Source organism: Eriocheir sinensis, unplaced genomic scaffold (assembly GCF_024679095.1).
Source record: "Eriocheir sinensis breed Jianghai 21 unplaced genomic scaffold, ASM2467909v1 Scaffold8, whole genome shotgun sequence".
Classification (NCBI taxonomy): Eukaryota; Metazoa; Arthropoda; class Malacostraca; order Decapoda; family Varunidae; genus Eriocheir; species Eriocheir sinensis.
In genome coordinates this window covers 1512858-1533248 of record NW_026112164.1, presented here as the reverse complement: position 1 = coordinate 1533248, position 20391 = coordinate 1512858, and the positions used below count along the sequence as shown (strand labels likewise).

The window sequence follows — 20391 nt, the reverse complement described above, 5'->3', positions numbered from 1 at the left end:
TATGTGAGGATAAAAAGGGGGAGTAGAGTCAAGCTGCCCAACTTTGTAATGCAAGAGTTAGCTGCATCTTCATTCCCTGGCATCACATTGAAGAAGTTATCATGTGAGAGTAGAATCATGCTGTCCACCTTAATAAACACATGTAGGTGCCTCCCTCTGTTTCCTGTGTAGGGGAGGTGCAGGCAATCAGGAGTACACAGCAGGAGGGGCTGCAAACACACACAATGCCTCTGTCCCTCCCCACCATGACATTACAGTAGTTTAAGGGACACACAGAGGAGGCTGAATCAAAACTATACCAGACATTATTATTATTATTATTATTATTATTATTATTATTATTATTATAGATCAATAAAAGGGGCATCAAGGGGAAGTAAAAACTGGTATAGACACAATCAAAGTCCCCATAATGAGCAGACACGAATATGAAAAATAAGAAATAGTTCTCAAAGACACTCAAGTGAAGAGGATAAGAAGAAAGGGACAGAAACAAACACTAACACCTCTACTCTCCTCACCTTCACGTCAGAGCAGTTCATGAGGTGAGGTCAGGGCTGAGGGCTGCAGCACGGGCAGGGGCAGGAGAGTGACCACAGCGGCAGCAGGGACCCAGGCAGACCCAAGGCTTCCATCTTAGGTGATTGCTGAGAAGGGGAGGAAGGAAGGTGCTGGAAAGTGTTATGAGGGGGAGTGCTGCCAGCCTCAACAGCACTAAAGGGTGTGGCTGCTGAGAAGGGAGGAAGGAAGGTGCTGGGAGGTGTTATGAGGGGAGTGCTGCCAGCCTCAACAGCACTAAAGGGTGTGGCTGCTGAGAAGGGAGGAAGGAAGGTGCTGGGAGGTGTTATGAGGGGAGTGCTGCCAGCCTCAACAGCACTAAAGGGTGTGGCTGCTGAGAAGGGGAAGGAAGGTGCTGGGAGGTGTTATGAGGGAGTGCTGCCAGCCTCAACAGCACTAAAGGGTGTGGCTGCTGAGAAGGGAAGGAAGGAAGGTGCTGGGAGGTGTTATGAGGGGGTGCTGCCAGCCTCAACAGCACTAAAGGTGTGGCTGCTGAGAAGGGAAGGAAGGAAGGTGCTGGGAGGTGTTATGAGGGGAGTGCTGCCAGCCTCAACAGCACTAAAGGGTGTGGCTGCTGAGAAGGAAGGAAGGAAGGTGCTGGGAGGTGTTATGAGGGGAGTGCTGCCAGCCTCAACAGCACTAAAGGGTGTGGCTGCTGAGAAGGGAAGGAAGGAAGGTGCTGGGAGGTGTTATGAGGAGTGCTAACATAAGAAGAACATAAGAACATAGGGAGACTGCAAGAGGCCGAGTGGCCTACACAGGGCAGCTCCCCCCCACTACTCACGATGGGTGAGGTGTAGTTTCAGCGGTTACAGGTAGGGGCTTTATCCTCGTTTACTTTCGGTACGGGCGTACGCTCCAGTACCCTGTCTCCTTACTGCACCCACACCTCACTGCCACCTGTCAGCCTCGTCCATGTAGCTATCCAGTCTACTCTAAAACAAGCTATCGTCCTTGCACTAACTATGTGATTGCTGAGTCTATTCCATTCCCCACCACCCTATTACTAAACCAATGCTTGATAATTCATTCATTCATTCATTTAATCGACGCCTGCTCCTAGGAGCTCCCACCAGGGGATGGCCACGGCAGAAGAGCTTCCATCTTCCTCTATCCAGACACTCCCTCCTTGCCTGCTCAAAGTTTCTCAAGGATCTTTCCCCCCTCTCCCTAATGTACTCTTGCACCCTATCCCTCCATTTCACTGGAGGTCGTCCTCAACATTCCCTCCTTCTATCTCGCTCACATACACCCTTCTGGTCATCTTACTCTCCTCCATTCACTCCATGTGGCCAAACCACTTTAAAGTCTGTCCTTCACTCCTTCCACCACTCCACACTTCTTCCCTTCACCCCTGTGACACATTCCAAAATGCTCGTACACACTTTCATTACTCATTCCATCCATTCTACTCACCACAAGCACTCCTCAAATAACTCATTTCCACTGCCTGCACTCTAGACCTCTGACTTTCATTCCAGGCCCACGTTTCACTTACATATGTGAGGTTGGTACTATTATTTCTCAAATCCTCTTTACCTCCATGCTCACACTTCTGCCATTCATGATTCGTCCCAAAGACCCTACCACCCTTCTTCCTTGCAATGCCCTTTCTCTTGTCTCTCCTCCGTACCACCATGCTTGCACATAACTGATCAAGATACTTAAACTCATTGACCTCCTCCATTTCTTCACCATTCAAAATATTTTGCATTCTTTTCACATTCAATTCCCACTCTCAGGGCATACAAAATCTACAACCTCACTTCTACTTTGCTCACAAACCATCATTTTACTTTTGTTGACATTTTCAGCTTTTTCCTGTTACAGACACTGTCAAAACACTGACCAAATTTTGTAGGCCAGTCTCACTTTCTGCAATGAGCACCGTGTCATCAGCAAACAGTACTGAATTCAGTACCCACTTCCTCCCTCATCGAACAGTCTTACTCCAACTTCTCCAACTTTGCCCTTCATTTCTCTAATGACACCATCCATATAAATATTGAATAACCATGGTGACACCCTTGTCTTAGGCCACTTTTATCTCTAAATGTTCACTTGTTTTTCCACTAATTTTGACACACAGATGCATCCTCATAGAACGACTTTATTGCTTTAAGCAGTTTTCTCCCACACCATATATCTTTAAAACATCCCACAATGCCATCCAATCGACTCTGTCATAAGCTTTTTCTGAATCCATGAAAGCAGTGTAAAGTTTCTTTCCTTTTGCTAATATTTTTTTTTTCTACTACCATCCTGAAGGCAAATATCTGATCCTTCCTGAAGCCTCCTTGTTCTTCACTGATTTTCTCTTCTGTAAGTCTTTGCACCCTTTCTATTATGACTTTTCCATATACCTTTCCGGGTATTATCAGGAGACGTATACCTCAATAGCTCCCACACTCCCCTCTCCTGCCCTTCCCCTTGTAAACTGTGACAATGATGGATTTTGTCCAGTCTGCTGCCCCCCTCCCATGCTACTTCACATATCTTGACCATCCATTTCACGACTTCATCTCCTCCACACTTCAACATTTCTGCTGTGATTCCATCAATTCCTGCTGCCTTTCCATTTTATAATCTTTTTATTGCCTGATTTACTTGTTCATATGTTATAGTTCTTTCTTTATATACTCCTCCTCTGCCTCTACTCAAAACTGCTGCTGTTACAGCTGCTGGACGTCCATCCTCAAAATTCATTAAGTTTTTGAAATATTCTCTCCATCTCTCTTTCACAGCTTCCCCGTCTTTCAACATCTTTCCATTCTCATCCATAACTTCATTTATTTTATTTGAGGAGATATTTTCTGCATTTCTTTCGTTTTTTACTTCTTTCCAACATGATTTCCTGTTCCCTTTATATTTTTCACTTAGTCTTTTTCCAGTCTTCATCAACTCTCTTCTTACTTTCTTTTATTGCTTGTTTTAATTTCATTTTGCATTCTCTATATTTCTTTTTCCTTTCCCTTTTTACTTGTTTAGCCACATTTCTTTCTTGAGTTTTCTTAAAAAGTTCCCTTTTCTCCTTTACTATCCTCCTTATCTCTTTTCTCCACCAGGAATTTCCTTTTCTTTTTCCATCTCTCACCACTTTCATCCCTAACACTTTTTTGTTGTATTTACCGTTATTTCTTAAAATGTTCCAAAACCTTTTTCAATATTTGTATTATCTTTTACACTTTCCCATTTTTCACTTAAGGCCTCTGCCATCTCATGGTTATACTCATCTTTTATTTATTTTTCCTGTAACTTTTCTATCTTCAATATTTCATTTTTTACTTCACCTTTCTTTTCAAACACCCACTTTTCTTTCAGCTTTAACTTTGCCAGCACTGCAAGATGGTCAGATCCATTGAACATTCCTCTTACTACCTTTGTGTCACAAATTTATTTTTTAAGCCTTTCATCTACTGCCACATAATCAATCAATCCTTTTTGCTCATTATCTTCTCCCCTCCTCCATGTGTATCGGTGGATATTCTCGTGCTGAAAGAAGGTGTTCGCTAGGAACATTCCCCTCTCAGCACAGACATCCACCAGGCACTCTCCATTATCCCCCATTTTCCCACCACATCCATCACACATTCATCACCCACTTTAGCATTCATATCTCCCATCATAAAAAGTTTCCTTTCTTTCTCAAAACTCTTCAAACATGCATTCACTTCCTCCCAAAAAGCTTCCCTTTCTCTCAGTCTTCTCCTTTCACCCACACAATTCCTGATCCCTTCCAACCATAATCAGTCACACCATTCCACACTCTTTCAGACATCACAATAGCACATCCTTCCTTACTCCTGCCTCCATACTTCTCATCTATCCCCGTCCATACAACCCCCCCAGGCACACCCTCCCACGTACCCTCTCTACCATCACTCACACCAGTTCCTCGAATATGTGTTTCACTCACTCCCAACACATCCACTCTAACATTAAAAAAATTTCAATCATCACTCTCCTCTTTTCCTCACCACCTAAACCATTCACATTAATAGACACCAGTCTCATACATTCCTTTCTCTTCTGCCGCCCTCTGGCCATCGCTCCTGCCTCTAAAAACTAGATAAAAGTATGCTTGCTAATTTCCCTCCTAAATCTATACTTTTCTAATTTAAATCCATTACTGCGAGTTCTATCCTGCTGGCTAATTCTCAGTAATTTACTTATATCGCCTTTATTGTAACCCTTGACCCATTTGAATACTTCTATCAGATCTCCCCGCACTCTTCATCTTTCTAGAGAATGTAAGTTTAGATGTTTCAGCCTATCTTGATATGAGAGGTTCCTCAGTCCCTGAATCATCTTGGTCATCCTCCTCTGAACTGATTCTAGCAAGTTGATGTCCATTCTGTAGTGTGGGCACCAAAACTGGACAGCATAATCTAAGTGTGGCCTAACTAACGCTAAATAGAGTCTGAGAATGACCTCTGCACTTTTGTTGGTTACCGTCCTGTTAATAAAACCCAATACCCTGTTAGCCCTATTCCTCGCACTAATACATTGCTTCCTTAGTTTTAGGTCAGAGATCACCAACACTCCCAGATCCCTTTCACACTTAGACCTGCCTATCGCTGTGGAGTCTGAACTATACCCGTGTAATGGGTTTTGTGTTCCTACACTTAGTACGCTACACTTGGTGATATTAAAACTCATCTGCCATTTCTCTGACCAAGCTGACAGTTTGTTAAGGTCCTCCTGCAGTGCTCTAACATCCTCCCTTGTCCTAATAGTGCGACCTATGTTTGTGTCATCTGCAAATTTACCTATGTCACTAGTTATCCCATTGTCTATGTCATTGAAATAGACAATGAATAAAAGCAGGCCTAAAACTGAACCTTGATGAACCCCACTGGTAACATTACCCCATTCGGATTTTTTACCGTTAATGGTGGAAGAGGAGTGCCAGGATGGGTTTGAGGAAGGGCTAAGGGACATGATTTTAGGATGGGTTCAAGGACAGGGTGCTAGGATGTGTTGAAGGACAGGATGGTAGGATGTGTTTTAGGATGTGTTGAAGGACAGGGTGCTAGGATGTGTTTTAGGATGTGTTGAAGGACAGGATGGTAGGATGTGTTTTAGGATGGGTTCAAGGACAGGATGGTAGGATGTGTTTTAGGACGTGCTTTAGGATGGGTTCAAGGACAGGGTGCTAGGATGTGTTTTGTTAGGAATTAGGTCAGTTAACCAGGGGATTAGACAAATTAACGATTTCCTTTATGGAACTAGTCTCGGGCCAAGAGTTCAAGCCAACTAAGAGTATCGTCTGAGCTCAAATAAGCCTTGGATGGTACTTACATACTTCGCTCATCGGCTCCCAGACCGAGACAGTATCATCGTATTCACTGCCTGAAGACTAAACACATTTACCATGAAAGGAATAACAATAGTTCAGTGTTTCCTTTCATGAAATAATAAATAATTGCCCTTGCGGCAAGGATAATTCAAAATACCCCTTCTGACCTACATGGTTGGCTTTCGGCCCACAACATCACCTGCTCTCAAGCTAACAACACCTCAGCGCTTTCGCCCCATATTAACTCGCGGCAGTGCTGATTTAAACTTAGTCTCGAGGACAACAGTACTCCTCCAGAACTTACTTCAAGAGACCACTTCTTTTGAAACCCTTCGAAAGATAAGTGCCTCCTACAGTGATTACAACTAGGTATTACTATCAGGCCTGTTAGGATTATCGTTGTAACGCTGGGAGGTGCTTGTAGGGAAAGCCAGGCACCCCTGCTGTATTAGTGGTAAGTGGTTTGTGTGTCTTTTTGGAGTTGTCTTGGTGTGGTTCATGTGTCTTGAGAAACATAAACGTTGGGTACGGTAAAGTCACTGTATCACAACAGTTTTAGGATGGGTTCAAGGACAGGGTGCTAGGATGTGTTTTAGGATGGGTTCAAGGACAGGGTGCTAGGATGTGTTTTAGGATGGGTTCAAGGACAGGGTGCTAGGATGTGTTTTAGGATGGGTTCAAGGACAGGGTGCTAGGATGTGTTTTAGGATGGGTTCAAGGACAGGGTGCTAGGATGTGTTTTAGGATGGGTTCAAGGGCAGAGTGCTAGGATGGGTTTTAGGATGGGTTCAAAGACAGGGTGCTAGGATGATTTTTAGGATTTTTTTTTTTTTACAGCTAAGGAGACAGTTCAAGGGCACAAGAAAAAAAAAAGCCCTCTACTCACTGCTCCTGAATAGAGGTCAAGGAGTGTCCAAAAGAGAGGTCAATTTCAGGAGGAGGTGTCCTGATACCCTCTTCTTGAAAGAGTTCAAGTCGTAGGCAGGAGGAAATACAGATGAAGGAAGATTGTTCCAGAGTTTACCAGCGCGAGGGATGAAAGAGTGAAGGAGCTGGTTGATTCTTGCATAAGGGGTTTGGACAGTCTAGGGATGAGCATGAGTAGAAAGTCGTGTGCAGCGGGGTTCAGGAGGAGGAGGCATGCAGTTAGCAAGTTCAGAAGAGCAGTCAGCATGAAAATGTCGATAGAAGATAGAAAGAGAGGCAACATGGCGGCGGAATTTGAGAGGTAGAAGACTATCAGTATGAGGAGGTGAGTTGATGAGATGAAGAGCCTTTGACTCCACTCTGTCAAGAAGACCTGTGTGAGTGGACCCCCCCCACACAAGATGCATACTCCATACGAGGGCGGACCAGGCCCCTGTATATGGACAGCAACTGTGCGGGGAAGAAGAAATGGCGGAGACGGTACAGAACGCCCAGCCTCGAGGAAGCTGAATTAGTAAGAGATGAGATATGAAGTTTCCAGTTGAGATTTTGAGTTAAGGATAGACCAGGGATGTTTAGTGTTGAAGAAGGTGATAGCTGAGTGTTGTCAAAGAATAGGGGATAGTTGTTTGGAAGATTGTGTTGAGTGGAGAAACTGTGTTTTTGAGGCGTTGAAGGACACCAGGTTCCTCTTGCCCTAAGCGTTCTGTTGCCTCCAGCCTTGAATCGTTAAGTTCCTGTGGAGTGGGTCTTCTATTAAAAGAAGTTGAGTAATGCAGAGTGGAGTCATCGGCATAAGAATGGATAGGACAGTTCGTTTTGGAAAGGAGATCATCAATGAAGAACGGAAAGAGAGTGGGAGATAGGACAGAGCCCTGCGGGACACCACTGTTAATAGATTTAGGGTGCAACCTTATACTGACGGCCTCTTGTGGTGCCAAGAGGTGGACTGACAAACATATCCTCGGTGGCACTAGCACAAAAACCGTGAAATATTTGCCAATACTTTACCATGTCATGTCGTAGCAGCCGACCATGGACAGAGTACAAGTCCAAAGCCTTCAGTCTCTGGGAATAACTTAGATACTGGCGATCAGATAGAAGGTTAGAAGTGGAAAGGTGCTTTTGAATCTTCCGGTTAAGGATTGATTCAAAAGCTTTAGATAGACAAGAAAGTAAAGCTATAGGGCGGTAGTTTGAAGGATTGGAACGGTCACCCTTCTGAGGCACAGGCTGTACAAAGGCATACTTCCAGCAGGAAGGAAAGGTAGATGTTGATAGGCAGAGACGAAAGAGTTTGACCAGGCAGGGTGTCAACACGGAAGCACAGTTTTTAAGGACAATAGGAGGCACTCCATCAGGTCCATAAGCCTTCTGAGAGTTGAGGCCAGAGAGGGCATAGAAAACATCATTTGGAAGAATTTTAATAGCAGGCATAAAGGAGTCAGAGGGGGGATGAGTAGGAGGAATATACCCAGAATCGTCCAGGGTGGAGTTCTTACAGAAAGTTTGAGCGAAGACTTCAGCCTTAGAGACAGATGAGACGGCAGTGCTGCCGTCAGGGTTAAGGAGAGGAGGAAGAGGAAGAAGTGAAACTGGAGGAGATATTTTTGGCTAGATGCCAGAAATCACGGGAAGAATTAGAAGAAGCAAGATGTTGACATTTTCTATTGATAAAAGAAGTTCTGGTAAGTCGGAGAATAGATTTGGCACGATTCTGGGCTGAAATGTAAAGGTCAAAGTTAGCGGGTGTTCGAAGGCTCTGGAACCTTTTGTGAGCTGCCTCTCTATCTTTTATAGCACGAGAACAAGCGTGATTAAACCAAGGCTTTTTAGCGTGAGGAGTAGAGAAAGAACGTGGAATGTATGCCTCCATTCCAGAGACAATCACCTCTGTGATGCGCTGAGGACACACAGAGGGGTCTCTATCCTGGAAGCAGTAATCATTCCACGGGAAATCGGAAAAGTACATCCTCAGGTCGTCCCACCGAGCTGAAGCAAAATGCCAGAAGCATTGCCTCTTCGGTGGGTCCAGAGGATGTACAGGAGCGATAGGACAGGATACAGAAATAAGGAGGAGGAGCCCAACGGAGAGAACAGTTTGACAGAGTATGCAGAAGGATTAGAGGTAAGGAAGAGGTCTTCTTAGTGTAGAATGTTAGGCCTGTCTCCAAGATGGTCAGGAATACGAGTAGGGTGCTGAACCAACTGCTCTAGGTCATTGAGGAGAGCAAAGTTGTAGGCTTGTTCACCTGGCTGGTCAGTGAAAGAGGATGAAAGCCAAAGCTGGTGGTGAACATTGAAATCTCCCAAGATGGAGATTTCAGCGAAGGGAGAGTGGGTCAAGATGTGCTCCACTTTTGAGTTCAAATAGTCAAAGAATTTTACATAGTTAGTAGAGTTAGGTGAGAGATAAACAGCACAGATGTATTTAGTAATAGAATGACAATGAAGTCTTAGCCAGATGGTAGAAAATTCTGGAGTGAAGGTCGTGGGCATGAGAGCAAGTGATGTCGTTGCGCACGTTGGCACAACATCCAGCTTTGAATTGAAATTTAGGATAGAGATAGTAGGAGGGAATAGAGTAGAGATAACTGTCAGTAGCCTCAGAAACCTGTGTTTCGGTGAGGAAGAGAAGGTGTGGTTTAAAGGAGAAATGGTGTTCCAAAGAATGAAAATTAGAACGAAGACTGCGAATGTTGCAGAAATTGATAAGGAGGAGGTTTTAGGAGTTATCAGGACGCCTCTCAAGTTGGCAGCCAGAAGGGAGTCCTCCTGGGGAATTTATGGTATCCCCCAGGCAGGGGACTCCCGAGGCTCTGTAAGTTTTCGCCATTTTAAATTTTGAATTTTGGGAAATGTGTGTGTGTTGTGTGAATGTTGTGTGGTGTAAAAAGAGAGAGGAACTGTCTTTAGAGAGCATGCTGAACTGCTCTCTGGTGTTGATGAGACAAAAGGAAAGGATGGGTTCAAGGACAGGGTGCTAGGATGTGTTTTAGGATGGGTTGAAGGACAGGGTGCTAGGATGTGTTTTAGGATGGGTTCAAGGACAGGGTGCTAGGATGTGTTTTAGGATGGGTTCAAGGACAGGGTGCTAGGATGTGTTTTAGGATGGGTTCAAGGACAGGGTGCTAGGATGTGTTTTAGGATGGGTTCAAGGACAGGGTGCTAGGATGTGTTTTAGGATGGGTTCAAGGACAGGGTGCTAGGATGTGTTTTAGGATGGGTTCAAGGACAGGGTGCTAGGATGTGTTTTAGGATGGGTTCAAGGACAGGGTGCTAGGATGTGTTTTAGGATGGGTTCAAGGACAGGGTGCTAGGATGGGTTCAAGGACAGGGTGCTAGGATGTGTTTTAGGATGGGTTCAAGGACAGGGTGCTAGGATGTGTTTTAGGATGGGATGAAGGACAGGATGGTAGGTAGGATGTCTCTTTGGGCAATCCTGCATCAGCTGACAACTTCCCACCTCAGTAAATTCAGGTTATAAAATTAAGATTCTTCAGAGCAATGGAATTTGTACTGACAGACTGTTACTGAATCACTACCAGCACTCTGGCACTTGTTACTTTATGAATTTCCTGCATTTCAGAATTTGGACAACTATATTTCAGCTTACAAAATCCCCGTTAGCAAAAATAAATTTTACTGGGATTTTCAGACCAATTCAGACTCCTGGACTTCCACGACACCAACAGCAACACTCAGGCACTCACATCCCTTACAAATCCCTGCACATCAGAATCCGGACGCCTAGATTTCAGTGTAATTTCCTCCTTAGTAAACTGAGGTAAACGTAGTGATTTCTAAGACCAATTCAGACTAACCGACTTCACTATCTGGGAGGCAACACTCAGCACTAACATCCAGGCCGGAGCGCTTGGTGAAGCCCCTCCTGACGAGTCGCCGTTCACCGACGCGCTCCAGCGGCAGACTGCTGAGGCCGAGGGCGTACACATGGCGGGCCAACACACAGGTCAGAGTGTGGAGGGTTTCTGCAGGGAGGAGGATAAAAGTGGCAGTTATGTTGGGCTGTTGGAGAGCTGCATCTTCACCAGCTACCTTCCTCTAACACTTCTGAGCTTTTATTTAATTCTTTATCATCAATGAACTCATCCCATGAGCCTAGAGAGAGGCATGAAAACAGCCTTCATTAAAAGCAGGCCAGCAATGCTGCATATCTAAATGATTCTTTACCTATCCAAGGGCAGACAAAGTACATCAATCAGTGACATAACAAAAGCACTGCATAAGGAGGAGTAGGAGCACTTTCTCCAGCACCCTCAGCCTGTTATCTCTTTGGCAGGAAGAGAGGCAACGTGAGGCCTGGCTCCTTACCGCCCACTCCTTGATAAGCTCATCCCTGTGGGTGAGGGAGGGCAGGGTGGTCCCAGAGCTCACCAGATATGCACACGTTAAGGTTGGCCTTAATCCACGGCACGCGGAGGGTCTGAAAGGTGCGCGCCACAGACTTACACATCATGCTGGACTTTTCATGTGAGGAGTTCTAGATCAGATAATCGTTTTAGGCTTGGTTACACATGATGTCGGACTTTCAACATGAGAAATTCAACCTAAGATAATCCTAGTGACTGGCAGAGCAAAAAATGTATATTGGTTACACACACACACACACACACACACACACACAAGTTAAGCAGTGACATCAGTAATAATCACCATCATTAGAGTACTCCAGTTCCCTTGGAGAGGATAGAGTTAAACCACAAACACTTGCAGCACATTCTGAGGGTGGCAAGACACTGTGAGGAATATTACCAACAGTCATGTAACACAAAGGGGGCAGCTATGTCTTTGGCCAGTCCATAATTATACTTGTCACAAACACTTGCAGTATATTCTGAGGGTGGCAAGACACTGTAAGGAATATTACCAACAGTCATGTAACACAAAGGGGGCAACTATGTCTTTGGCCAAGCCATAATTATACTTGTCACAAACACTTGCAGTATATTCTGAGGGTGGCAAAACAGTGACGGCCTGCCTGCATGCTTGCTGACAGCTAGTCACCACTGCTAACAAGGAGCATGTTTAAGGTGCGTCTCTTCACTCACCCGCTGACTGCACCCCATACGGTCAACTTGGGTAAGCCTCCATGTAGCTGCCCTTCCCATTCTAAGAGTTACATGAGTCGTGAGTTATGTGAGCGTCCCCGTGGCCATACAATACTTATGGTTGTGACTTTACTATATATATTCTCCATTTTTTGTATTCTATTATTTTCTATCAATATTAACCGGGCAAATAAGTTTACTCTCATTATTTAATGGTCTATTTTTTTTATTTACAGCACAGAGAGCAACTCAAGGGCAACAAAAGATGTAAAAAAAAAAAATAACTGTTCCGCTCATACAGCAATAAGTCTAGAGTGGCCAATAGAGAGGTCAATTTCGGGTGGAGAAGTGTCTTGATACTCTCTTCTTGAAAGAAGTCAAGTCATAGGCAGGAGGAAATACAGACGAAGGAAGGCTGTTCCAGAGTTTACCAGTGAAGGGATGAAAGAATGGAGATACTGGTTAACTCTTGCATAAAGGGTTTGGACAGTATAGGGACGAGCTTGAGTAGAAAGTCGTGTGCAGCGTGGCTGTGGGAGGGGGGGAGGCATGCAGTTAGCAAGTTTCGAAGAGCAGTCAGCATGAAAATTTCGATAGAAGATAGAAAGAGTTGAAACATGGCGGCGGAATTTAAGAGGTAAAGACTATCAACAAGAGGAGGAGAGCTGATGAGACGTAGATCCTTAGCCTCCCCTCTGTCCAGAAGAGCTGTGTGAGTGGAGCCCCCCCACACGTGAGATGCATACTCCATACGAGGGCGGACAAGACTCTTATATATGGAAAGCATCTGTGCGGGGAAGAAGAACTGGCGGAGACTGTACAGAACGCCCAACCTTGAGGAAGCTGATTTAGTGAGAGAGATGTGAAGTTTCGAGGGGAGATTTGTCGTGAAGGATAGACCGAGGATATTTAGTGTTGAAGAAGGTGACAGCTGAGTGTTATTGATGAATATGGGAGAGGTGTTTGGAAGATTGTGTCGAGTTGATAGGCGGAGAAATTGAGTTTTTGAGGCATTGAAGGACACAAGGTTCCTTTTATCCCAATCAGAAATGATAGCAAGGTCTGAGGTTAAGCGTTCTGCAGCCTCCAGCCTGGAGTCATGTAATTCCTGTTGAGAGGGTCTTCTGTTGAAAGAAGTTGAATAATGCAGAGTTGAGCCATCAGCGTATGAGTGGACAGGACAGTTTGTTATGGAAAGATCATTGATGAATAACAGGAACAGAGTGGGTGATAGGACAGAGCCCTGTGGAACACCACTGTTGATAGTTCTAGTAAGTAATGGCACCAGTCCTCTCTGCCAAGGATTAATTCTAGTTTTCCTGAAGGAGTCTCATTATGACACCCACCTCATGGCTGCCAGTTCTGTTCCACTCATCCATCATGCACTGGTAGTGAGGGCCGGCCACTGCAGGCACTCAAACATAATGAATGACCTTGATCAAGCCTATCGTTATGCTGTCCAGCTTTCTAATGCAGTGGGGTGTTGGGGGGTAGAGGAGAAGGAGTAGCTAGAATAATTTTCCAGGGTTGGTGATTTTTTTTTTTTTAAATCAAAGAAATCAAAAAATCATTGATTTTTTTTTTTTAATTTTCAGATTTTTTTATTATTATTATTTTTTTTTATAAATATATATCCTGCTGAGTGATTTGAAAGTCTCCATAGGTTACTTTAAGTTTAAGTTTAGGGCCTGTAAGTCTGAGCACAGTCAAGGATCCAGATACATACTTGTTCAATACTTGTTTGTAGTTGGTACAGGAGCAGGTTTAGGACAGATAGAGTTGCCTGAAGTTGTCATTTTCATGACAGAATATTATATTATTACCACAGAGAAGAATATCTACTTCTGTTACTGTTTGGTTGCTAACCTTGGTTATTATTATGATACATTGCCTGCCAAGTTAGTAAAGACTAAAGGAGGAGGATTTTGGGGGGAGCATCAATGTGTCAAAAACTGGTCCTGTCATTTCATCAAATCAGCAAAAAACTAAATCCATCAAATTTTCCAATGTTTCCATTTTGTCAAAAACAGCTTTTTACCCTTATCCCATCAGTGTAGCAACAAGTTCATATCATTTCAATGCATCAAAAATGAGAAGGCATCAATATATCAATAAATCCAGATGTTATCAAAGCATCAAATTGTTAAAAGTCATCTGAGCATAAAAAAAATCAAAGTTATCAAAGCATCAAAAGTCTAGTCCATGATGACACTATGGGTATTACGACTTTGACAATGGTACACCATCACAACTACCTGACAATGGTACACCATCACAACTACCTGACAATGGTACACCATCACAACTACCTGACAATGGTACACCATCACAACTACCTGACAATGGTACACCATCACAACTACCATTAATGCAAATGTTTCTACATCAACGAGTAAAGTGGTGTGACACAGTATGATCGAGACTAACTTGGGAACCAAATTCTCGAACTAACAAGTGATACTCTGTTCGGGGTCACGAGGCAATATCAATGAAAGCCTCAGTCATACCCTTGACAGATCAGAACGGGGTCTGTACCTTGTAGCACCAGGAGCACTTCAGCCTGAGGAATTAACAGAAATGTAAAGTGCCATCTATCAATAAGATGCCGGCCAACTACTCCATTATCCGGGGTAAGATCCACCATGGAAATGGACAGTATATTCATATGCAGTTTATCTCAGCTGTGGGCCACACGATGGACAGGCACCTTTAGTTTCTAGAGGCGGCCCACACTCGAGACAGATACGATTCAGATGATGCTGATGAAGCTGCTGTTGACTAAGAAAATCAACCTTCTCAGCAACAGAATCATTGTCCCTGCGCTGTGTGTCTGGCACCCCTAGAGAGAATGATCTGCTTCAGGCCTTGCAATAATGCACAGGTCTGTGTAGGCTGCAACAGCGTCACAGAAACCATGAGGTATCCATGTCCTATCTGCAGGGGCCAGGTGCAGGAGTGATTAGAAATATTCACTCAGCAAGATATGAAATACTGCTGCTTCATTTCTAGTTTTGAACGCTGCTGATTAATTGCAACCCCCAGTCTTCAGAGGGAAGAATGACACTCTCAATTTTATGGTTCTTAGGTTATTTATTGTAAAAAAAAGTCACTTGAAATAAAGACTGATATTGATATGTATCTTGTTGTGCTGCCTCGCGCTTCATCTGCTGGACCTGAACATAATGTGTCGATGTTTTGCTAAGATCTGAAGATGTTTTTGACATTTTGGAAATATATGAAGTTTTGGATGCATTGATTTGATTTTATCCATTTTTGATGCTTTGAAGCCATCTAGTGTTTTGATTATTTGAAAACATCCAGGCAGTGTAAGCTTTTTTATCACTTGATAAGATACAGCTGGGTGGATGCTGTGAAAAGATAGTCTTTTTGGCGTTTTGATAGGCCTGACACCCTTGGAATAGTTTTGATGCTTAGAAGGCGCCCGATTTTTTACCAAGTAAAAAACATATGGCAAGTTGGCAACATTAGAGCAAGAGGATATAACAATGTAGGATTATTTATTTATTTATTTTTTTTTTTTTTTGGGGGGGGGTATATACCTCGAAGAGAATAAATGAATCAATACATATGAATAGGTTGTTTTACTTTACCATCTTTGGAGCACATCATTTAACTTATGGAAGACTTTTAGTTAAAAAAAAAAAAATCATGATTTTTTAGTAAAAAAAATCAATGATTTAATCATTTGATTAAATCAATTTGATTTAATCATTGCCAACTCTGTAATTTTCCACTATATTTTTATACTTTTTTATCATGGTAAAAATGCATTTAAATATGCCTTTTGTCCTTGTTAAGCTTGGTGCTGGCTGACTGATTGATAATGGAGAGTAGTAAAACAGGAGGAGGAGGGGGAAGAGGAGGAATACATAGGAAGAACAGACACTAGAAGACCTATCGGTCTATGGCGAGGGTGTCAGTTTACTACCGCTACTACTAGTAATCTACGTGTGGTAGAACAGGACAGAAAAGATGAAGGCTCCTTCCCACCCACCTCTCCCTCCGGCAACGTGCAGGAAATAGTTAGAAGAGAACACCATGTACCTTTAAGGAAGAAAGGGACATGGAAATTTTATAGTAAAGAGAGAAATAAGAGGAAATTACTACCCTTAACTTACACTACTGGTAACCTAAGCTGTGGGGGAAAATGACTTCATTACATAAGAACATAAGAACATAGAAACACAGGCAGACTTGAAGAGGCCAAGTGGCCTACACAGGACAGCCCAGAATCCCCCCTAATACTCACGATGGGTGAGGTGGAGGCTTGATCCTCGTTTTACCGGAGGTACTATGCAAGCACCAGTAACCTGTCACCGTACTGCACCCCAACATCACTCCATCTGTCATGCGGACATTAACTGTTACTTTACTCTTTTGTTAACTTACGCTACTTGCAATCTAGGTTGTGGGAGAGAATAATATGGATTTAGGTTGAGGTCTTGCTGCAATCTGTCTGAAAACATGCGAAGAAGGGTCAGTATAATCTTATATCCCTGAAGTACTTATCCAATGAAGACTTGAAGCTATTGATACTCTGTGCGCTAACTACTGACGGTGGGAGTCTATTCCAGTGATCGACGACTCTATTATTGAAAAACTTTTGCGCACCAATGTGTTACATCAGTTTCCTTCAACTTCATACCGTTGCTGCGTGTTATTGTGTTGGTGTCTCTCTGAAATAGACTATCTAAAGGAGGAGGAGGAGGAGAAAGGGAATAAAAAGCATTGGTGTGTTCCTATATCCTAACAAATGCTGGCAGCAGGGTGGGTGAACATAAATTACTGGAGTCTGAGGCAGAGTTGCATTGCCAGGTGACATGAAGGCAAGGGTGGGTGAGGCATGGGGCACGTTACTGCACTCACCATCCAAGGACTGCAGGCTGGAGGGCATACTTGGCACATCCTTGTAGTGGGGCAGCAGGAGGAACCAGTGGGAGGTGTAGGGGTGGAGGCCGACCACCTGGCAGGACATCTTGGCAGGGCTCAGCGTGTGGCCTATGAACCTTGAGTTGGAGCAGCGTTGGAACACTCTCCTCATCGTCCTCTGTCCCTGTGGTGGTGCTGGCCTGGCTCTTCCTCTGGGCTGAGTCTCTGAAATGGGAAAGCAGCATTCATCAAGGCATTACTATAGGAGACAATGCACGTACAGAGGGAAGAGTGCAGTCGCTACAAGCTTCTTTCAACAGCAAGGGAGGCAGCTTAATGGACAAAAATCACATTAGCAGCGACAAAAAAGCCTGCTGGACGCTGCTCTCACCAAGGAAAAGAGAATGAGCACACACCAATGTTTCAGGGCCAACATTTAGGACAGAATGGTTTTGAAGGACTGGCTCGCACTACAAACACCCTCCCCCTCTTCCTCTTCCTACATCTCTTTCTCTTCCTATCCCCTGCTCCTCCTTCTCTTCCTGCCCCCTCCTACTTCTTCTCCTTCTCTTTCTATCTATATCTCCACCTCAAACTCCTTACCTAATATATATGCTTTGAAGAGGAAGAAAAGGAGGAAGAGAAGGGATAGGAAGAAAAGAGGAGGAGGGAAAGGAAGAGAAAGAGGAGGAAAGGAAAGGAGAAGGGAGACAGGAAGAGAAAGAGAAGAGAGAGAGGAGGAGGGAAAAGGAATAGTGAATGCATCAACATAAAAGCCTGCTGGACGCTGCTCTGACAACGGTAAGAAGAATGAGAGGCTGGAAGATAGGCTGGCTGTTAATTTCCTCGTTTTTCAATATTTTCCAGAGTTTTATCATCTATTTTTGTTTTTTTACAGTTGAGCACAGTTGTTCATGGGCCAAATATTTGTATACATTTTTATTCTTCATTGTTCATTTCAGCTAAATCATTCGTATTCATAATCTACACAGATGGATTGCAATGTGTGTGTGTGTGTGTGTGTGTGTGTGTGTGTGTGTGGGAGGATACCCAGAGACACACAGTGGTGGTTCCTTGCAGACTCCTAATGTTCTTATGACGAGAAGTATTTACAGGGACAGAAGGAATTTACTTCAGGGCACACAGGGACAGGATGAGAACACACAATGATATACAAGGACAAGGAAAATGGACATATGCACAAAAATAGGATACGTTTAAAAACATGTCCCTTACTTGGTTGGCGGTCATGCACGCCCACAGCCCTTAGTGCATGGCGGGCGGTGACGTGCAGGCTGTAGGCGTGGTCCACCCTGGCGGCTCCCTCCTCCACGCCGCTCGATGAGTTGCTGCCACCACCCACGGCTGCTCCCTCGCCAGACGGTAAATGTCATCGCCAACTGCAGACGTAATTTCATGCAGTATATACGTACATAAATTCTTGGGCTATATTATGTCATATGTTATATAAAGATTTCATGAGATATAATGTCATGTATTATTTGAACATTTAAACTTAAAAGCCTGCAAGATGTCAGTCAGTCTACACATCAGCAAATATTGTGGCCCAGTTGTGGCGTGGGTTGTGAGAGGAACACCAAGTAATTGACCACAACTTTGCAGAGGTTTGAATGTACTATTTATAGTAAACATATAGTGGTAAAACAAATGGTTTAGTTTAGTTTGATTTCCAAGAGCTGAAGCAAAAAGTGTTACAAGCCAACTTGAGCTCCCCTTCCTCCTCCTTTTCCTTCTTATTACAGTTATTATTATGAGAGACAAATCAGGCAGAAAGGGAGGAAGGCTGACACTGTGAGCTTCCACTCCAGCAGCCAACACACTGCAGACCACAAGAAGGAAAGCTAAAGCAATGAGAAAACTAGAAAGAAGCTGAGATACTGTAGAAGATCATACAAGTGGAGGGACAGAGAGACAAGGCAACAGATATCCCAAAATACACCTCTCCTCCTCCTCCCCCTTACATTCCTCCTGGCCTGGCACTGCCGCCTCCCCCGCTGTGCTGCCTGCCACCCGAGGTTCTCCTTGGCCCAGAATGACGGGCGTGGGCATGGCCGTGATGGGGCAGCTGATTTGATGCAATGCAGGGCCGCACGCCGCCCTCTGCCCTCTGCTACTCTGTGGGGAGGCCTGTGTTAGCATCCCTAGCATTGCTGTGATGCGTTACAGTTGGAAACTCTTCTGCCGTGGCCGTCCCCTGGTGGCAGCTCCTAGGAGCAGGCGTCTATGAAATGATGATGATGTTCCAGCACAATGATCCTCACCAATCTGGCTTTTGTCTGAAGTCTTGTTCCTTTATTTGAGACCTATCAAGCAGACAGTACAAGTGAATGTTACAATTTTTGATGGGAAAGACAAGTGGAGTACCCCAGGGCAATGTTTTAGTCTCATTATTTGTGGTATATATTTATGATCTTACTGAATATAGTGCAGTTTTTGACTGGACAGATGTTATGAGTGGTGCAGCCCAGGGTAATGTTCTAGAGGCAGTATTACTTATGGTATCGTATATATAGTGTGTGTGTGTGTGTGTGTGTGTATATATATATATTTATATATATATATATATATATATATATATATATATATATATATATATATATATATATATATATATATATATATATATATATATATATATATATTACTGAGTATAGAAGAATGGTGTAGTTTTTGACTGGACAGATGTTATGAGTGGTGTAGCCCAGGGCAATGTTCTGGAGGTGGTTTCATTATTGTGGTTTCTTACCTACATTTCTTACCTAGATGGGGAGAACCCCATCTAGAATCAGGTGACGCCTACAACCAAGACAGCAAGTAGATTGTCCTTTAGATGATCTGATGGTTGGCTAATGTGGCATCACCAAGACCACACAAACCACTGCCATAACACTCTTGAGCAAGTGGCAAGACAATGCAGTCAGGTTGGCAATCCCGAGTGGAGACACAGCACAGCACAGGACACAATTTTACAATTCAAAGTCATACTCAACAACCCAAAGTCAATGAAAATCACACAAAATTTGACCAAAAGAAGTGTCGAGATGCTGTTTAAAAGCATTAATAGAATTCACCAAGACAACTGATTCTGGTAAATTATTCCAAATGCTAATGACCCGCACTGAGAAGACATGAGCTCGAACATCAGTGTTGTAACGAGGCACAAAAAGCTTGTCTGTTGTGATTTTTAGCAAAGAGGTGACCTAGATTAGGACAAAACCCTTTCAGAATGTTGAACACCATAATAGGATCAGCTCTGATCAACCTTCCTTTAATGGAGTCAAGACTCAATCTAGCGAGACGTTCACTATATGGTAGATCGTGAAACCGGCAATTTTCTTGGTCCATCTCCTCTGAACATTTTCTAAAAGCCTGGGTCATGTCACCTGTATAAACAGTGAACCAAACCACAGAGGCAAAGTCCAAGATAGGGTGAATATGAGAGATGAAAACTGCCTTCATGAAATCAGCAAAGGGTACCCTTTAAAATACAGTAACCAATGCCTCCAGCCTTGCCAGTGATTTCTCTCACATGCAAGTGAAACCTGAGGGATGAATACCACCTGACCCCAAGATATTTATAGTTATCTCGTACATCTTGAATGGCTTGGTTTCCTATACAGTATG

General features: G+C 43.7%; 1 protein-coding gene across 2 annotated transcripts; it reads right to left on the bottom strand.

The window, feature by feature from the left end:
• Nucleotides 1–584: 584 nt before the first annotated feature.
• Nucleotides 585–19262, bottom strand: LOC126994446 (uncharacterized). 2 transcript variants are annotated; one of them, XM_050853764.1, is made up of 5 exons: nucleotides 18729–19262; nucleotides 17983–18146; nucleotides 16744–16971; nucleotides 10609–10776; nucleotides 585–647 (listed from the first exon to the last, which is right to left on the bottom strand). In XM_050853764.1, exons 3-5 carry the CDS (start codon nucleotides 16916–16918, stop codon nucleotides 637–639), a joined length of 354 nt encoding a protein of 117 aa, XP_050709721.1. In that variant the 5' UTR covers nucleotides 16919–16971; nucleotides 17983–18146; nucleotides 18729–19262; the 3' UTR covers nucleotides 585–636. The 2 variants fall into 2 exon arrangements, 1 of the variants encoding a protein (XP_050709721.1); XR_007749127.1 differs by lacking the exon at nucleotides 585–647 and adding an exon at nucleotides 11120–11231 and having other exon boundaries at nucleotides 10446–10776; nucleotides 18729–19258.
• Nucleotides 19263–20391: the final 1129 nt, after the last annotated feature.

Bases quoted from the DNA above. Each gene is read 5' to 3' on its own strand.
- LOC126994446 (XM_050853764.1), bottom strand. From the start codon at position 16,918: ATGAGGAGAGTGTTCCAACGCTGCTCCAACTCAAGGTTCATAGGCCAC. The intron at 10,777-16,743 runs GTGAGTGCAGTA...TCCTCCCTGCAG, and splicing joins CAGCCTGCAGTCCTTGGATG to AAACCCTCCACACTCTGACC.